The sequence below is a fragment of the Phyllosticta citriasiana genome, assembly GCF_038021145.1.
Source record: "Phyllosticta citriasiana strain CBS 120426 chromosome Unknown IWZ02scaffold_8, whole genome shotgun sequence".
NCBI lineage: Eukaryota > Fungi > Ascomycota > Dothideomycetes > Botryosphaeriales > Phyllostictaceae > Phyllosticta > Phyllosticta citriasiana.
This window is the reverse complement of record NW_027117285.1, coordinates 575,576-594,710: the sequence shown is the minus strand read 5'-3', so window position 1 is coordinate 594,710 and position 19,135 is coordinate 575,576. Positions and strand designations below refer to the sequence as shown.

Genomic DNA, 19,135 nt, shown 5'->3' with positions numbered 1-19,135 from the left:
TCCGGCGGCAGCATCCTGGGTTCCTTTGCTGGGTTCATGTTGCGCGCTTATCTTTGCTTGTGGCAGCAGCAGCAGCATCATCATCATCGATCAATGGAAATTTTTTGTACCCCTTAGCCTTGGCGGTTGCTGGATTTGTGCTTGTGCCTTTTCCAGGTGTGTGATCAAGGTAGGTGAGATCTGATGCCAACATGGCGAGCAGATGGATTTGTGGGTAGACGACAGGAGCGAACCACTTTTCTCGCCGTTGACCTCGTGCTGCGCCTCGATTGTGGATACCACCGCCGCACCGTCTCGACGTATGTTACGCGCGGGTGTGTGTGTGTGTGTGTGTGTGTGTGTGGAGGAGGAGGAGGAGCGGTGCGTATTGCCCAGCCGCTGCTGCTCGCTTACTTGCTTGCGTGCTCGTCTGCGAAGCGAAAAGGATGCGACAACGACGACGCGCAACACGCCACCAGTAGTCCGTCAGTATAAACTTGCAAACAAACAAGACACCACCTAACTTGCCCACCGCAGAAAGGGCAGCAGCGCGGCGTGCGTGCGCGCGTTGACATCAAGACTTCCGCAACGACGGGGGCGGACAGCATCCCGAACCCCTGCGGCGCGCGAGCGCAACGAAGATACGGCAGGAGTACAGGCGTAGCGAGCGTAAGTATCATTGACTCGGACGACGGCAGTTCCGCGCTTTGGGTTGGGCTGGGCTGGGCTGGGCACGGGATGCAGGGCGGCAGTTGGTGATGCCGTCGACAACTTAAGCAACCAAGCCAGCCGCGAGCCGGATGATTGCCAGCCACCCAAACCCTGTTTGAGATGATGGAGGGTGTGCGGCAGCGGCATCGTTGTCGTCGTTGTCGTCGTCGTCGTCGTCGTCGTCGTCGTCGTTGGAGTACTGTTAATTACAACCGGCGAAGTGTTCCTGGAAGAGTTCGCGTTTGAGGCTGTCGTTGCGATTGTTCGATGAGCTTTTGCTTGCTGAGAGGGTGGCTGTTGCAGCAGCAGCAGCCCACATAAGAGATGGTACCTAGCAAATCGCAAACCGAGTTGCCAAGCAAGGTATAGTCTGGTACGTGGGTACTCTGTGCCTTGCGCTAACCCGACTGACTCGCCGCCCGCCGTCCAGTGGCAGGAGCTAGCTACTGTACCTAGTCAGTGCAGCCAGGAGGCAGACGACGACTGTGGCGGCGGACTGATGTTGGATTTTGGCGACCCACGGCGGCGCCATCGCGTAGCCAGGTAGCAGTCTACTGCTCCGTCCCTTGCCCTTGGATCCCTCGCGTTGTTTTCTCTCGCAATGGCAAAAATTGCGATGCGGGAATAAGGAGACGGTGTGGGAGAAAATAGACTGCAACTGCGACGAGCCCGCCGCGGCGGCTGCGCCACGGCATCGTTTCCTGCAGCCTCAGTGCAACGCCACGTTTTGTGCTCGGCACTTGCGACGCATGGAGATTCAGTCCAATCGATCCGCTGCTCTTTGTTTTGCCTTTGAGAGCCATCAGATGTGCCGTCAGACCTACAGCCGATGGTACAGTCATGCTGTCGGATGTCTTGACCGAGCGACTCATTGGGTGGCGAGCCAACACCACCACCACAGCAGGCCCGGCCATACATCCGTACAGAACGTGTAGTGATCGCAGCTGGTGCGCCAGGAACAGCAGCATCAACAGTCGCAACTCAGCCAAGCCAAGCTTTCTCGCGACAATCCGCCGAAATTCGCGCGCCGACTGACTTCAGACAAGCCCAACCGCAGCAGCCAACCAGCAACGCGCAACGGTCCACTGCCAAAGTGCCCGCCGTAGCATCTTTCCTTCGTAATCGACGCAAGACGTATTATTGACACAACAAGACAAGACCTGAAAGCAGAAGCAACGTCGCGAAATCCCAAACTCCATGCCCAAAAAGAAAGCCAAGTCTGGCGCCATATCGCGCTAGAGAATGGCCAAAACACTCGAGCAAAGGGGAAAATGGCAATGCCCTGTCCTGGGCCGGTCCTTTCCGAGATGAAGTGGGCGGGAAGGCCGCTGCCTGCTCGGTGAGCGGTCCAGGACAAGTGATACGCCGTACTGATGAAAGGACAGATGTGCCGTTGCGATTGGAGAGTTTGTAGAGGTGGTGGGTGTGGATACCGTGCCGGCCAACCAACACACATGCGACTCGGGCCAAGCGCCGTAGCCCATGTTCATTGCGTGTTGCGCGTACTCGATACTCATCGAATAGGTTTCGATTCGGTCGTTTTGTCGACATGCTCGAGGGTGCTTCCTTTCAGGCGCGCAGACGATTGTGGGACCGTGCGGCGCAAATGGTGTGGGGTACCCATGGGGAAGAAGGCCCAGCTGCCTGTGCCCGAGTTTGGAAAAGAGTTGCAGAACAGGCGCGCTGGGGTTGTACGCCTGAAAGTGAGTGATTGTTGGTCCACTCTGAGCGTGGTGCCATTGCGTGAGTTGGTTGGATCAAGGCCAAGTGTGATAGGTACTTAGTTCTGATGCAGATGTGATGGATTGCGGTGAGAATGGCAGAGCCCAGGTTCAGGGCAAAAGCGGTGCGCTGTCCGATTCACCACCATGCGAAAATTCGATCCAACTCGCCTGCCTGCGTCTTCATCATCTACACATGCCGCCACTTTTGTCAGAGTGCAGAATTCCCCCACACTCTCCGCAAACCACCAGCCACTTCAGCCTCGACCCCTCGAAACCACGACGTCACGATGCTCCTCTCCCTCCGCCCGCTGCCTTCGCGCCGCCCCATCCGCCCTCCCTTCGTCCCGCTCCTCCTCCCACCCTGTCCATCCTTCCGCTCCTCCACGACCGCCATCCGCCCTGCCTTGACCGCCATTGTGCACCTTCAAGTGATCCGCGCGACTAGCGCGACTCATTGCACATTACTACATCTGATCGGGTCGGAACATCACGGAACATCCGAAGACCCAGGATGTGTGCTTGCATCCGACTTCAGCTCTGACCTCGGCTACGGCGGGCGGCATCCATAGTTCCGTCATCGCAAACAAAACGCACGCCAGGTGCGTTTCGTCGCGCTGTGGCTTCTGGCTGCCTTAGGCATGCTAGGTTTCCCCTTCTTTCCAATTTTGCTCTGCGCAGATTCCCCTACGGGCAGCTGGCGATGTTACATTGTGTCCAGCATGATTGAAGTCGATGCGGTATCGGCGAGTGCTGAACATGATGTAGAGACGCCTATGCTGTGTAGGCTTGTTTGTCACGGCGTGGGCCAGATATGGAGGTGATAGTAAGGTTGATTGTCTATCTAAGTGGGCGGAGTGGCCTTAGTAGAGGCCACTCGTCTCGCTTATTGGCGCCGGTCCACCTCATCTAGCGGACCGTAGCATTGTTGGTGTTTTCGTTTTCGTCGTCGTTTCTGATACAGCAACATCAAAGTGGCCATCCGCTTCCAAACATGGTTTGTTCTCCTGTTTGTCACCCAGTCGTCTGGTTTTTTCTTTTGAAGCCCACTTTTTTCCGCACTCTTCGTTGCCACGATACGCCGCAGTAGATGCAGACGCGGCCTGCAAGCGCCGCGACAGCAGCATCATCAGGGAGCGCGCTCAGCAAGCGCCCGCCACCATATGCTTTTTCCCGCCTTGCTGCAGACGAAAATTACGATTGACGATGATTTGCATCCGACCGGGTCGGGGCGCGCGTACAGTGTCACGGCTGGCGCAAGCGTGCTGCTGTGGCAGAGTGGGCGGGAAGCCACATCGCATGTTGTCGAGAGAAAACTAAAAAAGAAAAAAGGAAAAGAAAAGAAAAAAGAAAAAAAAATTGTTGAACGTGGAGGCGTTTCTGCCTTGAAACTGATTTGACAACACGCAGTACGTGCAGTGTGTCTTTTCTTGGTGTTGCAAACTACCAAGCACTTTTCCAGCGGCTCCAACTTACTGGTAAGTCAACGTTGGTGGAACAATTGGATTCCCTCCTGAGTGAGCTCCGAGACTTGGAGAACAGACCAGGCCAGCTGTATCTGTGGCTTGGGACTGTCGGCTATCTACATACACGGGAATGGCTCTAGAGGTTGGAAAATTCCTTGCTCTTGACGGGCCTGCCGGCGCCGTGTGACGATGCAAGAGGCGGAGACGCATGCAGGAACGGAAGATCAACACTTGGATGGCCGGCCATCACACCGCCCCTCCCGCCAAAAGAAACGTGCCTATGTGGCACCATGAAAAAATTCTCAACCTCTGCAGGCGGGCAACCAAGCAGAGGAAATTGAACGCAACAAATTTATGGCGCAGCAGATGCAATGGCCTTTTTCAACTATACCGCTCTACATGTCTTGTCCCCGTAGTAGTTTTCGAGAGCGACGTCCCAACGATATATCGCAATCGGCGCCTCTCGAGTCCCTTTGCCGCATTTCAACAGAAAACCAAGCGCTTTGACTAATTACCACAGCATCCACTAGCATATCCTCAGTGGTTCGATCGTACGACATCTGCACAAGCCGCGGATAGACAACAAAGGGGCGGACGCATCCGCCGCACCGTCGTGCCGCTGCATCCCGCATCCCGTGCCCAAATCCAAGCTGTCGGGTCAGCAGTCTACGTACCACCAGTGGTGCTGTTTGACTGCATCCGTACAGGGAGAGTACTGGAGGACGACAGACGCTCATGGAAACAGCACGTCTGAAACTTCGCACCCTACACTGACACAGTGCCCTTTGTTGATGCTCAATCTCGCCCCTTCACCAGCAGCACGTACACGGCACCAGTCCAACACCGTGGCGACGGTGCTCTTGTCGCAGCCCCAACAGTGCTGCCTCCTGAGCCATGCACAACGGCTGCAGAACTCACACCACCATGGCCTCAGATCAGCGTGCGCGGTCGCAGGCAGAAGCGAAACACATGTCTAGCACGCCGCAATCGGCCTTGGCTTTGGGGCAGGCTCGAACTGTTCCAATCCCAACAGACGAGAAAGCCTCTGTCAAAGAATTCGTTCGTTCTCAGCGGCTTTGGGCATCCCCAGCTTGAGAGACAGTTCAATGCAGCAGCATCCTACTGTCGTGTCTTCTTCTGGAGCACCTCAAGTGCGGGCAAGGCGAGACGTACAAACAGGCAGATACCTGCTACCAGTGTATCAGCTTAGAGTTGCGGTCAGGCTCTAAAGTCAGCTCAGCTGTGTCTGTCAAGTCTGCACAGGGCACTACGCGTCCGCCTACTGTGTGCTGTTCAATGCGTTACTCTTGCAGTCAACATTTACAGTGCTCGAGGAAAGCATGTCAAGTCCCAACTGAAAAGGCCATGAAACTCATGTGAGCGAAACAGGATGAGACGAGACAAGACGGTGGCGCAAAACAGTCAAACGAAACAAGACATGTCTTTGAAACATGTGTCATTACTCGCGTCTGCCTGAGGAACGTGTTTTCATTCTTCCACGGTTTAAGGTTCAATGCCGCTCCGAAGACCCGCGACGACGCGGCCTTGGGTGACTGTTCCGCTGCCGGCGTGGCCTGCAAGAGTTGGGGGTTTCAGCTCACCCGAAGGGAAACACTGCTGATCCAAGACAGCTGAACATCTCCTGGTGATTACCATGGTCAATGGGAGATACGTTGTGGACTGTAAAGAGCAGAGTCTGATAGTGCTCCACGGTTTGCATCCCCAATGGCGAATCCGCTGTGGTCGGTTTCTTCCACAAGGCGAAGAAAATTGCGCAGGCATTCTGCTCCAGGCTAGCAAAATTTCTCCTCTTCACGCATTCAATTTCCTTTCGTACCTAGTCTTCTTCTTCTTCTTCTTCTTCAAAGAAAAAAGGTCTTCATTTCCGTCTAGGTGTTTCCTTCGGCGAGTACGTGGTCGATCACTTCCTCGCCACTCACTTTCTCTGCCCGACTTTCCGCGGACAAATCCGAAAGGCAAGCACTTGCAATCTTGGGCGGCGGGAGAAGATCACCATCTGCTGGTCGAGCAAGGGCAGCCAAAGACGATGCTCTCTCTCCCCGCCCGCCCCCCGGTTCCGTGGCGACGCCGCTCCAGGTAGGTAGCGTTTTGCGTCTCCACCCGTCAGTCACTCATGGCTGCGCCGCTGCGCCAGACGCTGGCCGGCGACGACCCTCCCTGACCGACCGGCTGGCCTGCGTGCCAGGCAGTCTGCAATAGCGGAGCAACGGATCCGCGTCGCAGATTGGGCAGAGGGCCGAGAGCGAGCGAGAGACGGCCGAAGAAGAGGGGCTGGCTGGCTGGCTGACTGACTGACTGACTTGCTGTCGTCTTTCACCGTCGCACGTCGGAAGACGTGGAAGACTCCGTGTCGTCTGGCTCTGCCGGCTGATGAGAGGCCGGTAGAGACGGAATTGGGTGCACGCCGTGGGTGTGGGGAGCGGCCCACCCAGAAAGAGCGAGGTGCACCTGCATCGCATCGCATCGCATTGCCCATGGGGAAATTGTGGGTACCGTGGGGCCCGCGGAGGAATTGGAGGAGCGGGGTCACCAACAACGGGCGAGAGCAGCGAAATGGGATGGATGAATGGATGGATGCGGTGAATGCAGTGAGATGGGAGAAAATGAGACGACTCGTCTTGGCTCTTCGGCTTCCTCTTCCCTTGGCTAGCTGTCGAGGATTGGAATTGCTCCGTTTGCTCCGTTCTTTCGGTCTGACCCACCACCCCTCGCCTTGCCGCAATCCGTCTGTCTGCCCGATGTCCTGACGTACGACGAGATGATGTACGGCATGGCACGGCGTCCCTTTGCCTACTCAGCCACGCTGTAAGGTGCCTGATAGAGGAGCTCAGGTGGATCCGCTAGAAACACCTTCTCCAAGCGCTCACTGCGCCAATGCTCTTCGCTTGCTCCGGCATGGGTAGGAGCCGGTTGCTCCCGGCGCATTGTCGTGTTGCAAGTGAAGCCGAGCAGCTTGAGACTCTCTACTGGCGTCGATCAACAGACGCATTTTCCGCTGCGCTTTTTCTGCAGCGCGGCGCCGTTGTTGGCAAGTGGTGGGGTCCCTGCTGCCATGGCTGGCTGGCTGGCTGGCTTGCTGGCTTTGCTGCTGCCACTACCTTAGTTAGCGGAGGGCCTGTACGCGTTGCATCCGTGGGTGCGTCTTGCTTCGGCCAAGGCACTTCGGGGACATCCGCAGCTAGCCATGTGTCGCCATTTTTGCAGACTTGCCGTCTGGCTCGCTCGCGTCTCTGCGCACTGCCACTAGTCTATTTTCTCCCATCGCTCAAGAGGAGTAGCAGCGGTAGCAGCAGCAAAGGCCGCGGTCCTTTCTGCTCTCTGGTGAAAAAAATGGCTGCAGTGTTAGTCCTGCCCTCCCTGGTTAGTGGCACTGACGGGTTGCCCAGACGGGCAGGTGGTCATGTTCTTTGCGGCCAAAACTAAGGCAAGGTAGAAAGCCAGGTAAGTTGACAGCTGCGTGTTTCGTCTTTGCTTTTCTAGAAGCCGAGACTACGTGGATGGTGTCTGTCTGCCGGCGTGGCTGCCTACTAGTTAGTCAATGCAAGTGATCACGCACGCACGTCTTTTCAGGAACAAACCACCTCAGCTACCGTACCGAGACTCCTCCTACAACTCCAGTAGTCCATTTCTGTCATGAACGCTGGAGTAGATGGGTAGTCAAGCTACCTGTAGCATCGCGGCCTCTCACTTGTCTCCCTCATCTAGCAGCATGTATCTCATCACAGAAACCAACCCACTGCTATCCCATCAAACAGCAACCCAACGCCAGGACCAGCGCACCCGTACCAATGTCTCCTCCACGACGGTCAGATAGCCAGTCTGACGACATGCCGTCTAAAACAAGACCAACACCAGCCAGCCGGCCGGCCATCCGGCTGGGCTCCCAAGCGCAGATGGAACCAGGGGCAGGCCCCAACACGGAAACGAGTAGCGCAGAGAAAACAGGTCGTCTGCCCCCTCTCCCGAATTCCAATTCGTCCAGTGTCAGGGGAAAAAAAAAAAAAAAAGAAAAAGAAAAAAAACAAGCATTACCACCATGTCGAAGTAGTTGCCTCGGCGAACCGAGAGCAACCTTGCTCCAGATGCTTTGGCTCCCTGGCTTTGTTGTTCGTTTGAGCTTTGTCTACCGATGTACCCGTGTCTTATAGTGGAGGAAGGGAGGGAAGGGTGACGTGAGGTAGCTGTGGTCTTATGCTGCTGTCTGCCTAGGTATGTGGGTAAGTGCACGGGGAGGTAGGTAGGTGGTAGCAGTTGGAGCACGCTCGTAGCACACCATGCGACGCTAGGTATGTGTGTGTGTGTAGGCTCAAGCCTTATCAACCTGCTCCTCTCACATGCGTCGTTTGTCATTCTGTCTCGTCGCGTCGCGCGCTGTGGTGATACCTACCTAGCTATCGCCAGGGTCCAGCTGCTTGCTGTCCCTTGGGCAGCTAGCTAGCTTACTGATGAAGCTTCCGTCCGTCCCCTGTCTACATACGCATGGCCATCACGCTCGGCCAATTGGGACGCGTGATAACGGCGGCAGCAGCGGCGGCGGCGGCGGCGGCGGCGGCGGCGACACTCCCCCTTCGCCTTGGGCGTGCGGTGGAGGTGCCGGAGCGAGCAGAAAAACGCCATCGCTTCGCAACGAGCCGGCGGCATTGCTGGGAGGAGAGTGTCACTTGCTGCTGCTGATGTGCGTGCGTGCGCTCTTGTGTTCTCCCTCCCTGCACGTCAACGCGTATATCTTCTGTGTTAAAGCGCGCCTGCAGATGGATGGACGGAGGCGCCATGTCGTTTTGTTCCGACGGCTCGGTAGGTAGGCCTGGCTTTTGTTGCCTGCCTGCTGCTTGTCGCTCCATGTAAATGTGTTTGGCTGGCTGCTTGGCTGACTGAACAGACGGCTAACCACTGGGTTTGATTGTCCGTCTGCGTGGGTGCATTGGTTGGCGTAAGTTTGAGTACTCTGCTGTATATGACATGCCAAAACAACGACAACAACAATAAGACTGACGGCATGGATGTTCTGGACAGGTGCATTTGGCATCTGCATCTCGCGTGTGCGTGCCGAATGCAGGGAGAGGGAGAGGGAGAGGGGAAGGGAAGAAGTGAAGAAGACGCTGATTCTGCCAGTCGACCAACAAATCACTGAGCGGCTGGCTGGCTGGCTGGCAGAAAGACTCAACACGCCACCTCACGAGCTCGGCACTGCCGGCTGCCCCATTCGAGCAACCGGAGAACCCAAGTTCGCGTCCCTGGGTTCTGAAGAAGAAAAGAATGAGCCAGCCAATGGAACTGGAAGGCTGGTGGTGACTGGTGGGTGGTAGTGGCTTGTGGCTTGCTGACTGACTGATTGACTCTCGCTTTCTCTTTTCATCCTAATTATCGACATACGAACGCCTGCCTGGTGCTATGTGTTGTCCCGCTGCTGTCCCTCTCTCTCCCTTGCTCCCCTTCTCAAACTCGCCCTTGCTTGCTCGCTTGATCGGCTTTGAGAAAGAAAATGGAATAGTCGTGTGTTTGTCACCTTCTTGAAGTGAATGCTGGACTGTGCTGTTCGTCCAATGGCACTGTAGCGTGCTGTGGTGCTGGGCTCTTGTGTGCCAATGTCGAAGAAAGTGCAAGGTTGGCGCTGAATGAATGGTTGCGCTGAAAAAAGGGGCGCTGTGTAAGTTGAATGATCAAGGGCTTCGAATTAAGCTGTCCGAGAGGGAACGACAGGGATGAGAACGCTTGCTGTGTGAGAAGAAGAAGCGAATAAAGAAGGAGAAAATGCCGACGGGCCATCTTTTTGGAAGGCTTTGGATCCTCCATTAGTCCAGAATGATGGCGACTTCGTTTTGGCTGCGTTGCCATTACATCACGGGAAGAGGCGGTTAACCTTGTTGGCAGTGGCTACACGCCAGCACGGGTCAGTTCATGTTCGCTCTTCTCGTCTATCGTCTGGAGCCGCTTGATGATGGTGGTAGTGGTGTGCGTACCGTAGACGTGCGTCTCATTCCCAATCTCGAGATCGACTTGGGTCGTCTCCGAGTCGGCCGTCTTTTGCGACATGGGCGACGCCGGCCCCTTGAGCGGCGCCGTCGAGGTCGACTCCGACACGGCTGACGGGTTGCGGTCGCGCCTCCATCCGAAACTGCCAAAGAGTTTGTGGTGTGCGTCGTGGCCGCGCGACGCGACGCCCTCGCCTTCGACCTTGGTCGAGGCCCAGATGGCCGACAGGGGGAGGAAGATGGCCACGAGCGTCAGCGCTTGGGATCCGAGCATCGGCGCAGAGGTAAAGTACTGCAAGATGGAGAAGATGGCTGGAATGTGTCAGCCGTTTGCATGCATCGCGGCCAAGGTATTCTTACCTGGAATGACCATGGTGTTGCAACCCATGACGAAAATGATTTGCATGGGGCCAAACTGCTTCAAACCAAGCCGGCGGCGGTTGCGGATGGCATGAGCCAATTTTCCGACAAAGACAAGGGAGAAGAAGCAGATGCTGATCGTGATGGTGATGTTCGAAGCGTTGGCGAAATCTGGTCCTGTGGTGAATATGCCCATAATTGCCTGCACATTAAGGACTGTCGCCACGAAGCGAATCGCAACGGCTGTGAGAGCAAAGAGAGATGACAGGACCACCAAAGCGTAGCGCTGCGTCTTTGGGATCGTCACACAAACCACCCGGACCTGGAGGACCAAGGAAATCTCGATGCAGATGACGAGGGCAAGAGTCAGGATCGTGGCAGCAACGGAGTCGGCAATGTCCACGTCTGTGATGTTCGAATAGTCGCCAGAGAAATAAGAGTACGGATCCCACCAGGCTCCCGTGAAGTAGAGGCACGAGAAGACCGTGCGCAAGATGTTGAGGATGAGGGACAGGGTGTTGAAAATGAAGATGGGGGAGCGGCGCTTTTCGTGCTTCGTCAAGACGAGTAGAATGGCGAGCAGAATGATTGAGGCTCCAATCTGAGTGGCGTAGTTGATGCAGGTCCGGATGGCATACTGAGCGTACAGTCTGAGGCCTGCCATGTCGACGGGGATTCTGGTTCCATCCTCCATCCGGAAGAAGACGACCTGGTCGAAAGGATTGAACGAAGTCGAAGGAACATCGCTGGCCGAGTCCGCCATGGTTTCCATGAGAGATGACCCCCGAGGTGTTGAAGCTGAGCGGAAAAGAGAAATGTAAGCCCTTCAAAGGTAGTTTTCGGCTGGTGGTCAGAAGGTAAGATTTGACGACAAGGAATCAACTTTGTCCTTAAAGACGAGGGCAAGCAGGCTGTGAGGATGGTAGGAAAGGAGTGTAGATGGTCGAGTGGCGTTACAAGCGCGGTAAGAAGAGACGAAGCAGACAATACGAAGAAGAACAATTGCCATATGGTGGCCTGGTGTAAGACAAGGTGAATTCGAAGAACAATATCAACGTCCATTTTAGGTTAGCGCGCTGAAAGCCGCCCGCGAGAGCACACACGCAACAATCGGCTCGGACAGCGCCTTTCGATATTTCGACGTTCCATGTCTCTTGAGAGCATGCCTTTTCACATGGTGCTACTGTATGTTGCCGGCTGATGGGCGGCGCCAGGAGAGCAAGTCGCTGCGGAGAAAATGAATGTTTTGGGTTTGAACGTCGACCCGACTGTGATCTCCAGTAAGCTTGCGCGCCTGAAAGCTGGCATATGCTGCCAAGGCTGAGACCAGAGCTCTCAACTGCTGGAGGCGCTCTTGAATTTCGTGTTCTGTTCACCAAAGGATAAAGGTGGTGAGATACCTGTACCAGTTCAGCGGAGTAGGAAAAGCACACCAGATCTTGGAGCCAATCAGTCGTATTCAAAGAAATGAGACGTATGAGACGTGATAACAAAACTGCGAGCACATTTCGGAAGGAAGCTTTGGTGAAAGTCATCGAGTGGCTGAGAAACCAACTGGGACGACGAGCAGGGCATTATATCTCGAGATTTCGCCCATGTATTGAGATTGTCGGAATTCCGCTCGCGTGAGCGCCATCTCATGAGCCTTCTGGCCTGAAGATCGTATTGTCCAACCGATATTGATAAACGTGGATGGTGTTGTTGTGCAAGCGATAGCCGGAGAGCACACGGCGAAACGGTCGGGGGTCGTTTGGTAGAGCGCGGCTTACTTCCGCCGTCGGCTTCGCAACCACCACCTCATGTCCTCAACTTCTCAGCTCCGCAATCCCACACGACCTAGCCTCGCAGACCCCTCCAGTACTCATGGAGTCCCGGTCTCCTTTCGATCGATAGATGGCCAACAATCCACCGCCGTTCGCGATACTCCTAGTCATCCTTCTATTTCTCTATCTCACGCCCGACCCTCCAACACCAGGCGAGTCACATCGACACCAGCATGCCGTCGCCCACGAACGCGGTGCGCTCGAGGCGCTAAATAATTCCACCTTTGGAGACTTGCGTCTGAAAAAAGAGGAGGATGTAAAGCCGCTGAATCTGACCGGCTTCAGGCCAGAACACGGCTTTCACTGGGAGTTACTGGAAACAACACAGGACAAGGCGCGGGATCAGGCAAGATACGCCCTCGGAGAGAATGCGGATAGCCTGTTAGAAGAAGGAAGTGATCAGTATCCTCTGCTGTATCACAATGTCACTGGATTTTTGGAAGGAGAATGGAGGCGCACTGGCGCTTATGACGGGCCCCACGTCAACCTGTCCGCAATCACGCCGCACGGCACCTACGCATCTGAAGACTGGAAACGGAACGTCACTGCCACCAGCGGTGATGTTCGCATCCATTTCAGGGAGAAGGAGAATGGCGAGGCGTGGAATACGTCTGTGCGACGGATCAGTGCTCGAGCTACAATCTCACAAGAGACGTCGTTTGGCACATGGTGGGAAATGATACTTCATGGCATTCATTTTGTTGACGTCGGCGAAATCATTCTCACCACGACTAGCGAAAAGTAGGTGACAGCCTCGTAGATTCTGGAGATGCGCTGACTGTTTCAAAAGGTTTGATGGGATTTTTGGCCTTCCACATCTGGCGCTTTCAAACCACACTTTTAATCTAAGCAGAGATATCCTGAATAGGACGCTGAACGAGACGATTGAGAAACAAAAAACGGGGATGCTGGAAGACAGTGCGCCCTGGTCATCCACCATGGAAGGCGAAGATTTTTTCTCGGTGCCACACTGCGAATATGTCTTCTACTTCCAGCAGCATCCTGTGCCCTTGGAGCTTTCTGGTGGTGCTGCATCTGGGAACGCTTTGGTCTTGCATCACTTGGAAGAGGAATTGCGCTTCCCGCATCGACCGTTTCTGCCCAAGACTCCTGACATGATCATGTCTATGGTCGCCTTTTCGCCAGACTGTGGTTTCACGATAGAGTCTAAAGGGCCGCCAGATCTAGCACCCCAAGAGGGCCAGCATTTGAAAGGCCCAAAGACCGAGGCATATGCATTTGTTGCGCGGCGTCACGTCTTGCTTTTCACGGCCATCATTTCAGCACAGCTTATTCTACTTCTCCGACAAATGAAAGAGGCGTCAACCCCCTCAACCCGAAGCCGCATCAGCTTCTTCACGATTGCCATTTTGGCCTTGGGAGACGGTTTCGCTCTCCTTGGCTTCGCCCTCTTCGGGATGCAGATCGAGTCAACGACCATGTTACTCCTTGCAACTGCATACGTGGCCTTCCTGTCAGTAATATTTTTTGGGATGGGGTTTTTGAAAGAGATTTGGACAGTCCAGTCGACAGAGCGCAGCAGGGAAGAACGACAGCAGACTGCCAACTCGTCTCCGGCGACCAATTCTCCAGAAACCACCCAGCCGGGTTCCCGGAGCCAAACACCCGCTGCTCCCCCAGCGGCCCCCGTTCTATCTGCCGCTGGCGCTGAGATGCTGCCACTACCTGTGACAGCCCGACAAGCCATCAACAGTGGGGCTACTCCTATAATCATTCCATCCGATCAGGATATCGACGCTGAGATTGCCGAAAACCAAAACGACGACGCCAACGGCAACAACCAAGGCTCTCCGCGCCGCGGCTTTGGGTCCGTCTACTTGCGTTTCTACCTTCTCCTATTCGGTCTCGTTTTCCTTTCGCTCCATGCAACTACTTGGCCGGCATCAGTGCAGTCGGTCTACAGCTCCATTCTCACGTTCGCCTACATGTCGTTTTTGGTACCTCAAATATACCGCAACGTGATGCGAAACTGCCGCAAAGCCTTACGATGGGACTTTGTCGTCGGGCAGAGCGTCCTCCGACTCCTGCCCTTTGCCTATCTCTATGCGTACAAAGGAAACATCCTTCTCATAGAGCCGGATCTCCACTTTCTGGCCGTACTCTGCGGATGGGTGTGGCTTCAAGTCTGCGCGCTGCTCAGCCAGGAGCATCTCGGCCCACGCTTCTTCGTCCGCGACAGTTGGGTACCACCAGCATACGACTATCACCCGGTGCTCCGCGCCGATGAAGAAGGCGCCAGTCTGCCGTCTGGCGCAAAGGTGCTCGCAGGCGAAGAGGCTGGCATGACGACCACGACCAAAGCGGGTGAGTCGCGGGACAAGAGCAAGAAGATCTTTGACTGCGCAATCTGCATGCAAGACCTGGAAGTGCCAGTCATTGCCAGCGCCGCGGACGCAGACGGTGCCGGGACGTCTGGTCTCTCGGGCGGGTTGCTGGCTAGAAGGGTGTACATGGTCACGCCGTGCAGGCACATTTTCCACTCTGTTTGTCTGGAGGGCTGGATGAGGTACCGGTTGCAGTGCCCGATTTGTAGAGAGGTGCTGCCGCCGCTTTGATTCGACTTTTGTAAGCATTCTGGATAGCATTCTTGGTAATACACTCCTAGACCATCGCCCTGCCTTTGAAAGCACAAAAGGACGTTTTAGCCCCTTTAACTACCACATAAAATTACGTCAAGCTTGTTGTTTCGATTGCCATTCTCAATTCGAGGACGCCATTCCTGTGTCGCACAGGTCTTTGACCATACGAAGCAACTCGCCAAATTCTTGCGGTCCCAGGGCAGCCTTAACACTGTCCAAAAACCCATCCTGCTCCTCATCATCACCTTCCATGATCTGGCGATCAATTTGATTCAAGCCGAGCAAGAGCACCGCCAGCACCTTTCTCTTCGCAGCCTCTTCTTCCGCGCGCTTCTCCAGCTAATCGTAACTCAGCCTTTTGACGTTGCAGCATTTCTGCCTCTTCTCTTGACGTAGTAGCTACGAAGCTTCGCCTGGTAGTTTTCGCTTTCGTTCTGCAACTCGGATTTAGCACTGATGTATTGCTGGACCGCTGTTTTCTGCTGCTCGATTTCTGTTCGCAGCCTCGTCTCTTCTCCGCGCAGCTCCTGCCCTTCAGCCAGTCGCCTTATAATTTTCAAAGGTCCCTAGCGGTCGGTCTGTTAATCAAGACTTTTCTTACCTTGTTGAACAAAGCTGGCCCTTTTTGTAGATGGGCTTTCCGGGGTTGTCATGACGCCGAGCTCTCGATCAGAGTTCCCGTAGACGCCGTCCCCGGATGAGGCAAATTGATCCGCCCGCCTGGCCATGTCGACGAGCTGTTGGACCGCAGCATCATTATCGCGGCCGGCGTCGGTCGTCAATTCAGTCAGAGTCGAGATCGGAGAGCTGCGCCGAGACGCACTCGCACTCGCATCCGCAGTCGCGCTGTTGTTGGTTCCACAATCCACATCATCTGAGGGCTTCCGCGGCCGGAAGAGAAGATCGTACTGGTCCACTGGCAGATCGTTCCAGCCGCAGCCCGCAGTGAGGTTGCTGTCGACGACGTAGCCTTCCGAATCGAAGTTGCGTATGAAGCGGTCAACCATGTGCAGCGGGATTCGGTAGGGGAAATCCGTTAACGCAAACCTGTCGAGCACTTTGTCAATCTGCGGACGATTCAGTAGGACGCATTGTGGCCAGTTGCTGGCATCGCGCCAGTATTCCGAGTGTCGATTCGAAAATCGTCCTTCGTACGTCTTCCAATCGCCGGGAGAATTGCTGGGTTCGCCGTTTTTGGGTGTCAGGTGTAGAGCCTTCCACTCATGGTGAGGGTCTTTGTTAGTTGTAGATTGCGACGGTTTCTTCGCCCGCGACATTGCGATAGATTTGGACTTAGACTTTGGTTTTCAGAAACTGCAAGTTGCCAGTTTAGCATGAGCAAGATGTTTTGAGTGAGACTTGTGGAGAGGGTCAGCACCAAGATCTTGACCATGACCGATGAAAAGCAGCAGCATTCTTTTTCAGAGGTGGAAGGTAAGGGGATAGAGAGTAGATATTCATACCGTCAGTATTTTGAGCTTAGCTTAGTACCCCATTTGTGGCTTTCCTAGTACTTCCTTTTGGATACCATTAGAGCCAGTTTTCAAATGTTCTCAGCTCTAATGCTTCATCAGTGTCGATCATTGATATGTGCCTACTCCGTGCGCTGCAACAAATATTTTATCAAAAGGGAGACGCATAGATGAAAAGTAAAACTGATAGCTATATCTCTTGTTTCAATACCCCCTCCTCCGTGTAAGCTATTACAACTCCCCTAAGTTTAATATCTCCCATATCTAGGTCATTCCAGTTGCTGAAAAGGGCACGGAAATAGCCAGGTTTTTGTTGCCAATCGGAAAATCATCTATAGCAACCACGTCAAAACATAACAACAAATTAATCGACGCGACAGGCTATATTTTTTGTCACTTTTACACAAGCTCTACTTTATGATTGCTGTATCACTTATAAGCTGGTCAAGCAATAGAAATACGGTCGTGAGTCATGTAGCAAAGCAGTATCAGCTATTGCATCCATTGTGCTTCGCGCATACCTTCGTGAGATCTTAGGGAGCAGTCAGTCGCGGTACCCCAAAAACTGTGATGACTGTAGTGAAATGACTTGGCATCAAACGCCAGACTACTGGAGCCACTCCAAGATCAATCGCCCTACCTCATCACTATTGCTATCACACATGGGAGCGTGAGAATTTCCTACCACACCAACATTCGGCAAATGCAATAGTTGCTCGGCTCCCAAGCGCTGGCACCGCTCCATCAGCTCTTCTGCCAACCAATGGCCCTCGACATGATCCCCTACGACCACCAAGGTCCTCGGCATCTTCCTCTCTGAGTTAAGCATCACCGGCCACGGTTCAACCAACACCAACCTTTCAACAAGGCGCTTCGCTTGCTCGTCGTTACCGTCTAGCATTCGCAACATCAGCGCGCCCCCGTGGCTATGTGCAACGACATGGCACGGCCCAATCTCGCGGAGGGCCGCAGCGATGCCTGCGCATTCAACCGCATCACCAGTGCGGCGCCTGGCCGCGCTCATGGAGAGCAAGTCGTCCATATGAGCAAGAGGAAACTGGCCATTGGGGAATGGCTCGCGAGCGGCAAAGCGATCCAAAGGTCCAAAACGGAACAGCTGCCACATGTCCTTTGCAGTTCGATATTCGATGTCGCCAGGCCGCAAGGCGTTGGGAGCTCGCTGCGAGCGGCCATAGTCTACAGCGTCGATGAGATAGACGGGGCGATTGAAGGGCGCATGTGCGGCTAGGTGGGCCCAGCCTGGGCGTCTGTCGGGAGTGGCCTCCCACATGGCGCCTGTCAGGCCGCCCCCGTGGATGAAGAAGACGGGAAGGTTGCTTTTGGCGTTGCCATGTTCAGGAGAGAGACTGATTTGCGGGGAAGTGAATTGGACGTAGCATTGGTTGACGAAAATATAGCTGTCGCCATGTTGAGCACGCTGTCCTATAGTAAAGAAGAACGTCTGGGGAGGGTTGGATATCATAGCTGTCGAGAATGATAAGCGTCACTCCAATCAGAGGCTCCTGGAAGCCGAAGGTGTCGTTCCATCTCGAAGTTGGTGATAGAAGCGGTCATCTTACGTGGGGGCAGCTGTGGAACCACAGGTGTGGCGCAAGATCTGCGCTAACGCCACAGTCGACGCGAACAGCCTCCGACTCATGACCCTTGCAGCAATCGACCGCGTCCTTCGTCTTCGCCAAACCACCAGCACAACAACAACCAACTCGCCACGCGCCAACTTCGACAACATGTCCAAAGACGACGTCAGCGATGAGGCCAAGGCCCTCGTGTCCACCGACATCAACCTCTACGAACTGCTGGGCATCGAGCCAACAGCAGACGCCAAACAGCTCAAGTCCGCCTGGCGCAAAACTTCGCTGAAGTACCACCCGGACAAGAACCAAGACAACCCAGAGGCCGTCGAGAAGTTCTACCTTGCTAAAAATGCTGTTGAGCTTCTATCAAACCCCACGCTGCGCGCGCAGTACGATACTTCCCGCGAAGCCCGCGCTCAAAAGGAACGCGCCAACGCGCTACTCGATGCAAAGCGGCGGCAGATGGTGGCAGATTTGGAAGCGGGGGAACGGGGGGCAAAACGAAAACGCGCCGAGGAGGCAGACGCGGAGGAGCGGCTGCAGAGGGAGCTGAAGCGGCTGGCGCAAGACGGCGAGCGCAGGCGGCGCGAGCGCGAAGAGCAAAAGGCAAAGGAACGAGAGGAGGAGGCAAGGCACGACTACGAACGCGAGATGAGACGGCGGTCGGGTGTCCACGTACAGCCCAACGGAGCGGGCAGCAGCAGAGCTGAGGAGAGAGCGACAGCAGCGACAGCAACGCCGGGTAAGCAAAAGCGACCGTTTGACGCCGGACCCGGGTCCCAGAGTGCACCGAGCACGCCGGCGGCCAGCAGTAAATCCAAACCTCCTGCCTTTTCCTTCAGTCCAAAGACACCGGGTGGATCGAGCAAGTTTGAGCAGGACACACTGGCGCGTCTGCGGGCGAAGCAGGCGGAGAAGAAGAAATTGGAGGAGCAGATTCGGCAGCAAGAGGCGGACAAGGCACAAGAGACTGCGGCGACCTGAGGGTACGTTGCCTTTTCAAAAGGTCAAGATATCGCAGGAAGTCTTTGAAAAGTCACCAATCTAAAAAAGGAGTAGAGATACGGAATAGGCGGAATATACCCCGGCGGAATGCCACCAAATTGAAGACTGTTCAAGATATTTCTCTACCACATCATGTACTCATTCTATGCCTCAGTGCTCGTCAAATTTGCTGGGATCTGCTTTGCGGTCTACGTACCAGGCTGACGAGATGCAGAACACACCGACGCTCCACTGCGCGACCACGACGGCAACACCATACGCCCCGACTGGGCACGGTTCGCGTGGGAAGCCTACCAGCAAGGCTTGATCATGCCTCCGCCGCGACCCTACTGGCTCCACTCGGCCTTGCGGTCATACGCTCGACGGTCGATGCGCCGTCGCACGCGGGACGACTGGAAGAACTCGGCATC

The 19,135-nt window shown here is 55.0% G+C and overlaps 5 protein-coding genes across 5 annotated transcripts; 2 read left to right on the top strand and 3 right to left on the bottom strand.

Moving 5' to 3' along the window:
- Positions 1 to 9,351: 9,351 nt before the first annotated feature.
- IWZ02DRAFT_292986 (mating-type alpha-pheromone receptor PreB) lies at positions 9,352 to 11,349 on the bottom strand. Its single transcript, XM_066763818.1, has 2 exons — positions 10,231 to 11,349; positions 9,352 to 10,182 (listed from the first exon to the last, which is right to left on the bottom strand). The coding sequence occupies exons 1-2, from the start codon at positions 11,000 to 11,002 to the stop codon at positions 9,773 to 9,775; spliced, it is 1,182 nt and encodes a 393-aa protein (XP_066621654.1). The 5' UTR covers positions 11,003 to 11,349; the 3' UTR covers positions 9,352 to 9,772.
- On the bottom strand, positions 11,093 to 11,982 carry IWZ02DRAFT_292976 (uncharacterized protein). The gene has a single exon (XM_066763817.1). The coding sequence runs from the start codon at positions 11,763 to 11,765 to the stop codon at positions 11,184 to 11,186; it is 582 nt and encodes a 193-aa protein (XP_066621653.1). The 5' UTR covers positions 11,766 to 11,982; the 3' UTR covers positions 11,093 to 11,183.
- A 141-nt stretch (positions 11,983 to 12,123) lies between these two features.
- Positions 12,124 to 14,629, top strand: IWZ02DRAFT_470171 (putative RING finger ubiquitin ligase; the record flags this gene model as incomplete). Its single annotated transcript, XM_066768777.1, has 3 exons — positions 12,124 to 12,794; positions 12,844 to 13,661; positions 13,749 to 14,629. 3 exons carry the CDS (start codon positions 12,124 to 12,126, stop codon positions 14,627 to 14,629), a joined length of 2,370 nt encoding a protein of 789 aa, XP_066621652.1.
- Positions 14,630 to 16,389: 1,760 nt separating this feature from the next.
- Positions 16,390 to 17,695, bottom strand: IWZ02DRAFT_454164 (Alpha/Beta hydrolase protein). The gene has a single exon (XM_066767705.1). The coding sequence runs from the start codon at positions 17,606 to 17,608 to the stop codon at positions 16,733 to 16,735; it is 876 nt and encodes a 291-aa protein (XP_066621651.1). The 5' UTR covers positions 17,609 to 17,695; the 3' UTR covers positions 16,390 to 16,732.
- Positions 17,696 to 17,817: 122 nt separating this feature from the next.
- Positions 17,818 to 19,063, top strand: IWZ02DRAFT_292936 (cell cycle control protein). Its single transcript, XM_066763816.1, has 2 exons — positions 17,818 to 18,706; positions 18,940 to 19,063. Exon 1 carries the CDS (start codon positions 17,874 to 17,876, stop codon positions 18,702 to 18,704), a length of 831 nt encoding a protein of 276 aa, XP_066621650.1. The 5' UTR covers positions 17,818 to 17,873; the 3' UTR covers positions 18,705 to 18,706; positions 18,940 to 19,063.
- Positions 19,064 to 19,135: the final 72 nt, after the last annotated feature.